Source organism: Triticum aestivum, chromosome 5A (genome assembly GCF_018294505.1).
Source record: "Triticum aestivum cultivar Chinese Spring chromosome 5A, IWGSC CS RefSeq v2.1, whole genome shotgun sequence".
Lineage (NCBI taxonomy): Eukaryota > Viridiplantae > Streptophyta > Magnoliopsida > Poales > Poaceae > Triticum > Triticum aestivum.
In genome coordinates, this window is record NC_057806.1 from 100,803,766 (window position 1) to 100,817,209 (window position 13,444).

General features: G+C 44.4%; 1 protein-coding gene across 1 annotated transcript; it reads left to right on the forward strand.

Moving 5' to 3' along the window:
- Window positions 1–550: 550 nt before the first annotated feature.
- Window positions 551–2,528, forward strand: LOC123102486 (xyloglucan galactosyltransferase KATAMARI1 homolog). Its single transcript, XM_044523870.1, has one exon. The coding sequence runs from the start codon at window positions 779–781 to the stop codon at window positions 2,414–2,416; it is 1,638 nt and encodes a 545-aa protein (XP_044379805.1). The 5' UTR covers window positions 551–778; the 3' UTR covers window positions 2,417–2,528.
- Window positions 2,529–13,444: the final 10,916 nt, after the last annotated feature.

Below are 13,444 nucleotides of genomic sequence, written 5' to 3' on the forward strand. Positions count from 1 at the left end.
ATGCACATTCGGTGGGAGAAGATGTTCCCATTAACTACGAGATGCCTATGTTGGCTCAGTCTCCCGTAGGTGCTCAAAGGGATATGGTGTGCGTGTGTGTTCATAGGAATGAGTATATACGCGTATATATCAGCGCTTGTGTCTGTACTGTGCTAAAAATAAATCTGCTATGTTTCTGAAGCATGACTACAAACGCTCCACGGATTTCGGTACCTAGTACTTCCCTGTAAACTAATATAACAGAGGGAGTATATACCAAATTTTTGATAATTTGGTTCAAGTTTATTGGGCCCTTCTCGCAAGCACACAATTAGCCCCAAATCCTTTCCTGAGTATTGTTTTTGAACTTTTTATTTGAACTTAAATCCTTCGTATCTATGCATGCCTGCTTGCATGAGCCCCGAGCTGTCAAACAACAACTGCAATACAAGCACGGCAAAATTATGGTGGTTCATTGCCACATGTGTTCAGCATGATGCAACTAACATAGGAAAGACAAAATCAGGAGAGGTGACGAACAAATGGAAATACATCATGAAACACATGCAAGGAAGGAATCGCTGATGCGCGCATGCGCATCCCAATTCCCGGCATATCTGCGGCAAGGAAACCTTCCCGGAATCAATTCGCGCTTATTTCTACGCCGCTCAAGCTGTTGATGATCGGACAGCGACAGCGGTATGACAGCCGGGTCATATCGATCGCGCTGGCCGATTAAAATCCGGCTGCCGGCCGGCGAGTGATTTGTTCCCTGCGACGTACGGCAGGGCCGGGCCATATGGTGAATTTGCGTGGGTCGACGGCGGTCTGGGCCGGCAGGTACCTCCTGCCGCTGGCCTTCCCGGCGTGCTGTGCCCTATGGATGCTCCTCGTCTTCCCTTCTCCGCCGGTGGAGGTCGCCGTCTTCCGGCAGAGTTTCCAGCCGAGCATTCCGTTGACGGGGCTGCGGGCCGTTGACACGACGCCCCCGTGGCCGTCGGAGCGTCGAGAGATCGTTGACACGTCCTCGCCGCTGACGCCGCCGCCGCCGCCGACGGAGCACCATGTCATCATTAACGCTCCGCCTCCACCGCTGGCACCGAAACGTCAAGCAAGAACGGAGATGTCACGTCAAGCAGGGACAGAGATTCAATCGCCACCTCCACCGGCGGTGGCGACCGACAGGTGCGCCGGCCGCTACATCTACATCCATAATCTGCCGAGTCGGTTCAACTCCGACCTGATCCGGGACTGCCGGTCCCTGTCAGAGTGGGCCGACATGTGCAAGCACCTCCTCAACGCCGGCATGGGCCCGCGGCTCACGCGCACCGGCGGCGTTCTCCCGTCCACTGGCTGGTACGACACCAACCAGTTCGCCCTGGAGGTCATCTTCCACAGCCGGATGCGACGGTACGATTGCCTCACCACCGACGCGTCCCGCGCCGCTGCCGTCTACGTGCCCTACTATGCAGGGCTCGACGTCGGCCGGCACCTGTGGGGGTTCAGCAACGGCGTCCGCGACGCTCTCGCGGAGGACCTCTTCGAGTGGCTCCGGTCGTCACCGGTATGGGCGGCGCAGGGCGGGCGGGACCACTTCTTCGTCGGCGGTCGCATCACGTGGGACTTCCGGCGCGAGGTCGGCGGCGAGTGGGGGAGCCGGCTGCTTCTCCTCCCGGAGGCCAAGAACATGACGATGCTCGCCATCGAGTCCAGCCCGTGGCACGGCAACGACATCGGCGTGCCGTACCCGACCTACTTCCACCCGTCCCTCGCCGGCGAGGTGGCCTCATGGCAGCGGGCCGTGCGACACACGCGAAGGCCATGGCTGTTCGCGTTCGCTGGCGGCGCGCGGGCGCACGACGGCAGCAACAAGAACGTTAACGCCGTCGTCCGCGACATGATCATCAACCAGTGCGCGCGGTCGCGGCGGTGCGGGCTCCTTCTGTGCGGCGGCCGTGGCCGGCGCAACGACTGCTACGCGCCGAGCAACGTCATGCGGCTGTTCAAGAGCGCCGCCTTCTGCCTGCAGCCCCAGGGGGACTCGTACACGCGGCGGTCGGCGTTCGACGCCGTGCTCGCCGGCTGTGTGCCGGTGTTCTTCCACCCCGGATCGGCGTACGTGCAGTACCGGTGGCATCTGCCGGCGGATCACCGCAAGTACTCGGTGTTCGTGCCGGAGGACGGCGTGCGGAACGGCACAGTGAAGGTGGAGGACGTGCTCCGGCGGATCGGCGCCAGGGAGGTGGCGGCCATGAGGGAGCAGGTGGTCAGGTTGATTCCCAACATCGTGTACAGGGACCCAAGGGTCAAGGCTGGCTACCGCTTCAGGGACGCCGTGGACGTCGCCGTGGACGGCGTGATCGAGAGGGTGAGGAGGATCAAGCGAGGGCTGGAGGACGATGTGGGGCATCAGTGGGATAGTTACTTTGACAAGTAGCGAAACACTCTTTTGCTCTGATTTTCGAGACAAGGAGACACCAAAATGCATGGCCAATCAATATAATCTCAGAGGGTTACGTCGTGATCGAGAGGAAAATAAGAGCATCTACAGCCAAAATCTCTGGCAAACCCCCGCAGACGAATGCCTCGTACCATTCCTATAGGGCTGATGGGCACTACTGGCTGGACGCGTCAGCCATGTCAAATCAAACATGCTGGACTTATCGCAAATTGCCCCAACATGACCTAGGTCCATTAAACACATCGCCTTCCTCCTGTGTCTGTCCATCATTTTCGCATCCGAGTCCTCGCCATAGTCCACTCTTCTCCCCCATCCGAGCCGCCGCCCCCCATCCATCGTCCTGAGTGTCGTGCATCTCATCCCCAATCGTCGCCACGGATGTAGCCTCAGCCTCGTCCTTGGGGCTCCCGTCCTTGCTCTAGCCTACAAGTGAGAGAACGTCACCCGAAGGGACTAGCGAAGGAGGCAGCGCGAGAGGTGTTAAGGACACACCTATGAATGTCCAAAATTTGTCCCAATCCTTCACGGTATAAAAGCAGCTCATATACCTTCTCTCAAATATGCAAGTGACCCGCAATGAATAGGCTTAGGTGAGCACACCAAGTAAATTAAACCAGCAGAAATATTTCAAACACTTGTAATATATTACCAACTAATAGATGTAACAGCTGTCCCAATCTGAATTATCCAGCAATGATAAAAAGCAAACACCGCAAATTGATTCTCCACTAGCAATCACAAATAGCAATCGCTGGAAACAGAATAGATAGTAACCGGCTTACAAAAACATGACGATGTTCCAAACCAGCAGTAGATAAACTCTCCAACTCATGACTCAGATGAGCATGATCTAGAGAACGGGAACCACGAAGTTCCAGCGTGCACAAAGGAGAAGGATCACCTGATCAAGTACTTCAGCAACAGGCAAGAATCGCGGCAGCAACAATCTTCAATCCCTAGAGGAGGGTAACACCTTTAGGGTTCCTAGGAGGAAAACCATGACCATACAAACAATAAAAAAAAACTCCCCCTTACATGGGCGCCTGCCCTAGGCTATATGGCACGCAGGCCATCCCAACCTCTGGTCTAACTCGACCATAACTCGAAGCTGACTCGGACTTGACCATGACTCACGAATTGTTTTGGCGACTGAGAACGATTGACACATAATTTGACAATGGGATTGCACAAGTTGGAAAGGGCATGGAATAAGCTTTCCAACAGAGTACTTACACATCCCAAACCGACTCCGTATGAGGGAGTTATGATATTTTTCCTCCACGCATGTCAGGGTGCACCGAACCAAATCCGAACTGATTTGGAATTTCCATATCTTTTGATTTCATGATTGGATTTCTTTGAGTCCATGTAGAACTTGAAAACGAGGGTCTCCCCTGCCCTTGGGAAGTCCTGGAGCACCTACATACCATCCTCAGATTCCTCAAGTGTCACCAACATTGATCCAATCTGAACACATGACTTCGTTTTTTTTTCTTGGTTGATTAACTCCAATGAAAACCTTGCATGTCATAGAATCACTAGCTGATAGAGCCTTGTATTTATTGTCATGTTTCACAATACAAGAGAATGAGCCAAACTGAATGGTAGGATTTTCCAAAATACTACCTTCTGAAATATATGTGGAATGGCACATCTTATCAGAATTGCTAGTTGTAGTGATTCGGTGAACCATGGCCTTATCATCCTCCCCTTCATCAAAGAAAGTTGTCCTCAACTTTAATAGATGGTTATTATGAGCTTCATTCTTGCGCACATTAGCACATTTGCATGGATTTTCAAGAACAATAATAAGAGAGCTGACGGCTACACCATTCTCACCTCCTTGAAACAAAGCTGTCCTCGACTTGGGATAATTTTAGAAACCCGATTCTTTTTCTTTTGTAAAGAGGGAAAAACTTTAGCCTTTATAGGAGTCTCTTGCAGTGGCTTTAGAACATGATGCACTCCCTTATGAACAAAGGAATACTAATTGGAGCGGCCTTCATGTGTAGCATTCAAATCATACTCCCATGGCCTCCCCAATAGCAAATGACAAACATCCATTTGTACTACATCGCGGTCCACTTTATCAGTATAATTACCAATAGAAAAATTCACTCGCACCTTGTGGGTAATTTTTAGCTTTTCGGCAGGATTCATCCAGTTCACATGGTGTGGTGTAGGATGCCTCCATGTCGAAAGTGACAAAGCTTGTACGAGATCCTTGCTGATCATATTTGTAAAGCTTCTACCATCATTAACAAGTTTGCATACTTTATCCTTTATCTTACATTCAGACTGAAATACACTCAATTGTTGTCCGTTTTGAGCAGCGGAGTTGTTAGCACTCCCACCCTTCTTGACCAGCAAGTTTAAGCCCTCTATTGGAGCTTCCTCTTCTGATTCATCAGCACTAGAATGGACTTCTTCATGCTGCTTAGGAGAAATAAGTACTTCAGTAGCAACATTCTCTTTCGCTTTCTCATGCTGGAACTTTTCTGCATCTTATGCAGCCTTGTCTCAACTTTGTCACTAATGAAAGTACCATTGTGAACAATATCATATGGAGACATAACATGCTTCCCTAGTGGAGAAGAAATTCCACCCTGAATTATAGCCATATGTGTATCTTTTATACAAGTATATGTGTTTTTATTCTCTCTAGGAGGTGAAAAATATTTGCAAAACACATTAGCAGATTTCCCTTATGTACTAGGAGAAGCCCTTTCAGTAGTAATGGACTTTTCCTTTCTGCAATGCAACAACATATTTGTAGTACCAACACATTTGGTTGGCTGTTTAAGCTCATTCACATCTCCAACAATGGATGCACTCCACGATGAACACATAACTCGCATCTTGTTGTTCGCAACAGATCGGTTATAAGCAACCACATTATTCTTCTCATCGACATATTTCCAAAATTTTGGATCGAATCGATGCCGTAACACATTTTTCATTGCTGCTCGTGCCGGACAATGATTTTCACCCCTCTCGACATGTCTTTGCTGTAACTGAATCCACCACTATAAGATATGTTTAGAAAATGCCCACCTTGCAGAATACATCTTCATGTAAGAATCCAAGCCATGACCCCACAGGATAAAATCCTCCATAGCATCTTCCACTCATAATATTCAGATCGAGAAGTCATTGAATAAAGTTTGGGCAAAAATTTAATTTTACTTGCAAAGCTGTATTCACCCATCACATAAACAACAACGACAACTTGCAAATATAATAATACCGTGAGCAACCTGAAATCTGATACCACTTGATAAGGACACACCTATTGATGTCCAGAATTTGTCCCAGTCTTTCACGGTACAAAGCAGCTCATATACTCTCCTCTCAAATATGCAAGTGATCCGCAATGAATAGGCTTAGGTGAGCACACCAAGTAGATTAAACTAGTAGAAATATTTCAAACACTTGTAATATATTAGCAACTAATAGATGTAACAATTGTCCCAATCTGAATTATCCAGCAACGAAAGAAAGCAAACATCGCAGATTGATTCTCCACTAGCAATCACAAATAACAACCACTGGAAACATAATAGATAGTAACCGGCTTACAAAAACTTGATGTTGTTGCAAACCAGCAGTAGATAAACTCTCCAACCCGTGACTTAGATGAGCATGATCTAGAGAACGGGAACCATGAAGTTCCGACATGCACCAAAGAGAAGGATCACCTGATCATGTACTTCAGCAACCGACAAGAATTGCGGCAACAACAATCTTCAATCCCTAGAGGAGGGTAACCCCTCTAGGGTTCCTAGGAGGAAAACCACGACTATAAAAACAATAAAAACTCCCCTTACATGGGTGCCCACCCTAGGCTATATATGGCACGCAGGCCAGCCCAATCTCTAGTCTGATTTGACCACAACTCGAAACAGACTCGGACTTCACCACGACTCAAGAATTATATTGGCGACTGAGAATGGCTCACATAGAATTTGACAAATGGGATTGGGCACGTTAGAAAGGGCATGGAATAAGCTTTCCAATGAGTACTTACCCATCCCAAACCGACTTCGTATGAGAGAGTTATGATATTTTTCCTCCACGCATGTCAGGCTGCACCGAACCAAATCCGAACTGATTTTGAATTTCCATATCTTTTGATTTGGTGATTTTATTTCTTTGAGTCCATGTAGAACTTGAAAGAAGGGTGTCCCCTACCCTTAGAAAGTCCTGCAGCACCTGGATATTATCCTCAGATTCCTCAAGTGTCACCAACATTGATCCAATCTGAACACATGACTTTGTTTTTTTCTTGTGTTGATTAACTCCAATGAAAACCTTTCATGGCATAGAATCACTAACTAATAGAGCCTTGTATTTATTCTCATGTTACATGATACGTCCATTTTGCATCATGCTTTTATGTTGATATTTATTGCATTATGGGCTGTTATTACACTTTAGGATACAATTCTGATGCCTTTTCTCTCTTATTTTACAAGATTTACATGAAGAGGGAGAATGCTGGCAGCTGGAATTCTGGATCGGAAAGGAGCAAACCTGAGATACCTATTATACAGAACTCCAAATATCCTGAAACTTTACGAAGAATTGTTTTGGAATATATACAAAATATTGGGCGAAGAAAGAACATAAGGGGACCCACCACGTGGCCACAAGCTTGGGGGTGCGCCCTACCCCCCAGGGCACACCCCCTGAGCTTGTGGGCCCCATGGCCAGCCTCTGGTGCCCATCTTTAGCTATATGGAGGGTTTTGACCTAGGAAAAAAAAATCATAAGAAGGCTTTCGGGATGAAGCGCCGCCGTCTCGAGGCGGAACCTAGGCAGAAGCAATTTAGGGCTCCGGTAGAGCGATTCTGCTAGAGGAACTTCCCTCCGGGAGGGGAAAATCAAAGCTATCATCATCACCAACGATCCTCTTTGTGGGAGGTCCAATCTTCATCAACATCTTCATTAGCACCATCTCCTCTCAAACTCTAGTTCATCTCTTGTATTCAATCTTTGCCTCAAAACCTCAGATTGGTATGTGTGCGTTGCTAGTAGTGTTGATTACTCCTTATAGTTGATGCTAGTTGGTTTATTTGGTGGAAGATCATATGTACAGATCCTTAATGATATTTATTACCCCTCTGATCTTGAACATGAACATGCTTTGTCGTAGTTACTTTTGTTCCTGAGCACACGGGAGAAGTTGTGTTATAAGTAATCATGTGAATTTGGTATTCGTTCGATATTTTGATGAGATGTATGTTGCCTTTCCTCTAGTGGTGTTAGATGAACATCGACTAGATGCCACTTCACCATGATTTGGGCATAGGGAAGGCATTGTGAAGTAGCAAGTAGATAATGGGATGCTAGAGTGACAGAAGCTTTAACCCTAGTTTATACGTTGCTTTGTAAGGGGCTGATTTGGATCCACATGCTATGGTTAGTTTTATCTTAATTCTTCTTTCGTAGTTGAGGGTGCTTGCGAGAGGGGTTAATCATAAGTGGGAGGCTTGTCCAAGTAAGGACAACACCCAAGCACCTGTCCACCCATATACCAAATTATCATAGTAGCGAACGCGAATCATATGAGCATGATGAAAACTAACTTGATGATAATTCCCATGTGTCATTGGGAGCTCTTTGCCTTATATAAGAGTTCGTCCAGGCTTGTCCTTTGCTATAAAAAGGATTGGTCCACCTTCCTTCACCTCTGTTACATTTGTCACTTGTTACTCGTTATGAATTACCTTGCTACCAAACTACTCGTTACCGATAATTTCAGTGCTTGCAGAGAACAACTTGCTGAAAACTGCTTGTCATTTCCTTCCGCTCCTCGTTAGGTTCGACACTCTTAATTATAGAAAGGACTACAATTGATCCCCTATACGTGTGGGTCATCATTATGCAATACAAGAGAATGAGCCAACTGAATGGTAGGATTTTCCAAAATACTACCTTCTGAAATATATGTCGAATGGCACATCTTATCAGAATTGGTAGTTGTAGTGATTCGATGAACGATGGCCTTATCATCCCCCCTTCATCAAAGAAACTTGTCTTCAACTTTAATATATTGTTATGAGCTTCATTCTTGTGCACATTAGCACATTTGCAAGGATTTTCAGGAATAGTAATATGAGAGGGAGATGTCAGATGTCTTCTTTGTACAAGCATTTTTGCAAGAAGACGCTCGCCGATCATCGAGTAGAGTATTACAAGGACAATTTGGGGGAGTGCAATGAAAGTTTGCCTGAGTGCTTGCCATGCTTGGTTATTCTGAATTTACTATTTTGTAACAACCATGTGTTGCTATCTGTGAAATTTCCATACACTAATGTTATCACTTCTTCATGTTATCTCTTTACTCATTTTCCAAAAATTATGTAAATTATAAATTGCCATGTTCCCGTCGTGATTAGTGTTTGACTCTTATTTTTTACTTGCTTATATTTTTATCTAGAAAGCGCTATTATATGTCCCAACATAGGTCCTATATTGATGGTTCACCGATCAAATTTGCCATGCTAGGTTGATGCAAGTTACTAACCACCTAGTGGTTGGTAACTACATGCTTGCTATTGAGAACTTGTCACATAGGAATGCTATCACTTTTCAACACTTTTCCTTCTTCTCAATAAAATAACATGTGTGCCATATAAGAAATTTGCGATGTGTATATCGTGATACTTGCTTGTTACCGAATCCAAAATAAGAACATATGGAAGTTTCCATACTGATTAGTTTATTCTAACTCCGAGAAATTGCCATGTCAAGAATTGTGTATGATATGTCTCCATTGTATCTACTTTCCCAAACACTTTTGACCTTGTTTTGGACTCTAACTTGCATGATTTGAATGGAACTAACCCAGACTGACGCAGTTTTCAGCAGAATTGCCATGGTATTATTTTTGTGCAGAAATAGATGTTCTCGGAATGATCTGAAACTTCACGGAGAATATTTTTGGAATTTATAAAAAATACTGGTGAAAGAATCAACACTAGGGGCCCACACCCTGTCCACGAGGGTGGGGGGCACGCCCCCTATCTCGTGGGCCCCCTGAGGCTCCACCGACCTCAACTCCAACTCTATATATTCATGTTCGGGGATAAAAAATCAGAGAGAAGGATTCATCGCGTTTTACGATACAGAGCCGCCGCCAAGCCCTAATCTCTCTCGGGAGGGCTGATCTGGAGTCCGTTTGGGGCTTCGGAGAGGGAAATCCGTCGCCATCATCAACCTTCCTCCATCACCAATTTCATGATGCTCACCGCCGTGCGTGAGTAATTCCATCGTAGGCTTGCTGGACGGTGATGAGTTGGATGAGATTTATCATGTAATCGAGTTAGTTTTGTTAGGGTTTGATCCCTAGTATCCATTATGTTCTGAGATTGATGTTGCTATGACTTTGCTATGCTTAATGCTTGTCACTAGGGCCCGAGGGCCATGATTTCAGATCTGAACCTATTATGTTTCCATGAATATATGTGAGTTCTTGATCCTATTTTGCAAGTCAATAGTCACCTACTATGTGTTATGATCCGGTAACCCCGAAGTGACAATAATCAGGACCACTCCCGGTGATGACTATAGTTTGAGGAGTTCATGTATTCACTAAGTGTTAATGCTTTGTTCCGGTACTCTATTAAAAGGAGGCCTTAATATGCCTTAGTTTCCGAGGACCCCACTGCCACGGGAGGGTAGGACAAAAGATGTCATGCAAGTTCTTTTCCATAAGCACGTATGACTATATTCGGAATACATGCCTACATTACATTGATGAACTGGAGCTAGTTCTGTGTCACCCTATGTTATAACTGTTGCATGAGGAATCGCATCCGACATAATTATGCATCACTAATCCAATGCCTATGAGCTTTTCACATATTGATCTTTGCTTAGTTACTTTTCCGTTGACACTGTTACAATCACTACAAAAACCAATACTGTTACTTTTGCCATCGTTACCATTACTTCCATATTACTTTGCTACTAAATATTTTGCCGCAGATATTAAGTCTTTTAGGTGCGGTTGAATTGACAAATCAACTGTTAATACTTGAGAATATTCTTTGGCTCCCCTTGTGTCGAATCAATAAATTTGGGTTGAATACTCTATCCTCGAAAACTGTTGCGATCCCCTATACTTGTGGGTTATCAAGACTATTTTCTAGCGCCGTTGCCGGGGAGCATAGCTCTATTCTTTGAGTCACTTGGGATTTATATCTGTTGATCATTATGAAGAACTTGAAAGATGAAAGAACCAAGATTTTTCCCTCAACTACGAGGGGAGGTAAGGAACTGCCATCTAGCTCTCCACTTGATTCACCTTCTGTTTTGAGTAAATTTGCGACACCCACTCCTGCTATTTATTCTGATATGTCGCATGTTATTGATGATGTCACTTCTACTTTGCATGACACTTATGATGAAACTACTTCTATGCTTGATAATACTGTGCCATTAGGTGAATTTCTTGATGAACAACTTGCTAGGGTTAGAGAGAATGAAATTATTGAAACTGATAATATTGATGAAAGTGATGATGAAGATTCTCCCCCTAGATATGAATTGCCTGTTGTGCCTAAGGGTTATGTTATGGATGAAGAAACTTCTAGAGACTTTTTAGCTTCAATGATAGATATGATCTTAAGAAACTAGACCCTGCTTTTGCTACTTCACCTATTTGTATTTCCGATAAGGATTATGTTTTCTCTGTCGACCCTGAGTTAATTACTTTGGTTGCATCTGATCCTTTTTATGGCTATGAATCTGAAATTGTTGTGGCACATCTTACTAAATTGAATGATATAGCCACCCCGTTCACTAATGAGGAGAAAATTAGTTACTACTATATCCTTAAGTTATTTCCATTCTCATTAAAGGGTGATGCTAAAACATGGTTTAATTCCCTTGATCCTGGTTGTGTGCGTAGTCCCCATGATATGATTTATTACTTCTCTGCTAAATATTTCCCCGCTCATAAGAAACAAGCTGCCTTAAGGGAAATATATAATTTTTGTGCAAATTGAAGAAGAGAGTCTCCCACAAGCTTGGGGGAGGCTTCTCCGATTACTTAATGCTTTGCCTGATCATCCTCTCAAGAAAAATGAAATATTTGATATCTTTTATAATGGACTAACCGATGCTTCCAGAGATCACCTGGATAGTTGTGCTGGTTGTGTTTTCAGGGAAAGAACTGTTGATCAAGCTGAATTGCTATTGAATAATATGTCGAGTAATGATAATGATTGGAAACTTCCTGAACCAACTCCTAAGCCAACTCCGAAGAAAAGGGCTTTTCTATTTCTCAGTCCTGAAGATATGCAAGAGACAAAGAAATCTATGAAAGAAAAAGGTATTAAAGTTGAAGATGTTAAGAATTTACCACTGATACATCTCCAACGTATCTATACTTTTTGATTGTTCCATGCTATTATATATTCTATTTTGGATGTTTAATGGGCTTATTTATACACTTTTATATTATTTTTGGGACTAACCTATTAACCAGAGGCCCAGCCCAAATTGCTGTTTTTTTGCCTATTTCAGTGTTTCGCAGAAAAAGAATATCAAACGGAATGAAACCTTCGGGAGCGTGATTTTTGGAACAAACGTGATCCAGAGGACTTGGAGTGGACGTCAAGCAATCAACAAGGAGGCCATGAGGCAGGGGGCGTGCCTACCCCCTGGGCGCGCCCTCCACCCTCGTGGGCCCCTCGTGGCTCCACCGACCTACTTCTTCCTCCTATATATAGCTACGTACCCCCAAACCATCGAGGAGCACCACGAAAACCTAATTCCTCCGCCGCAACCTTCTGTACCCATGAGATCCCATCTTGGGGCCTTTTCCGGCGCTCCGCTGGAGGGGGCATTGACCATGGAGGGCTTCTACATCAACACCATAGCCTCTCTGATGATGTGTGAGTAGTTTACCTCAAACCTTTGGGTCCATAGTTATTAGCTAGATGGCTTCTTCTCTCTCTTTGGATCTCAATACAAAGTTCTCCTCGATTCTCTTGGAGATCTATTCGATATAATCTTCTTTTGTGGTGTGTTTGTCGAGATCCGATGAATTATGGGTTTATGATCAAGATTATCTATGAACAATATTTGAATCTTCTCTGAATTCTTTTATGTATGATTGGTTATCTTTGCAAGTCTCTTCGAATTATCAGTTTGGTTTGGCCTACTAGATTGATCTTTCTTGCAATGGGAGAAGTGCTTAGCTTTGGGTTCAATCTTGCGGTGCTCGATCCCAGTGACAGTAGAGGAAACGAAACGTGTTGTATTGTTGCCATCGAGGATAAAAAGTTGGGGTTTATATGATATTGCATGAGTTTATCCCTCTACATCATGTCATCTTGCTTAAAGTGTTACTCTGTTCAAATGAACTTAATACTCTAGATGCATGCTGGATAGCGGTCGATGTGTGGAGTAATAGTACTAGATGTAGGCAGGAGTCGGTCTACTTGTCACGGACGTGATGCCTATATACATGATTGTACCTAGATATTCTCATAACTATGCTCAATTCTATCAATTGCTCGACAATAATTTTTTACCCACTGTAATACTTATGCTATCTTGAGAGAAGCCACTAGTGAAACCTATGGCCCCCGGGTCTATTTTCCATCATATTAATCTCCCGCCAACAAGCTATTTCTTGCGCCATTTATTTTTCTTTCTTTACTTTTAGTCTTTACCATAAAAATACGAAAAATATTATCTTATCTTCTCTATTAGATCTCACTTTTGCAAGTGGCCATGAAGGGATTGACAACCCCTTTATCGCGTTGGTTGCAAGGCTCTTATTTGTTTGTGTAGGTGCAAGGGACTTGAGCGTGGCCTCCTACTGGATTGATACCTTGGTTCTCAAAAACTGAGGGAAATACTTATGCTACTTTGCTACATCACCCTTTCCTCTTCAAGGGAAAACCAACGTAGTGCTCAAGAGGTAGCAACCACCTATTGAAGAAATACATGGTCTTGATAACCCGACACAAGTAGTAAAGGTAAATT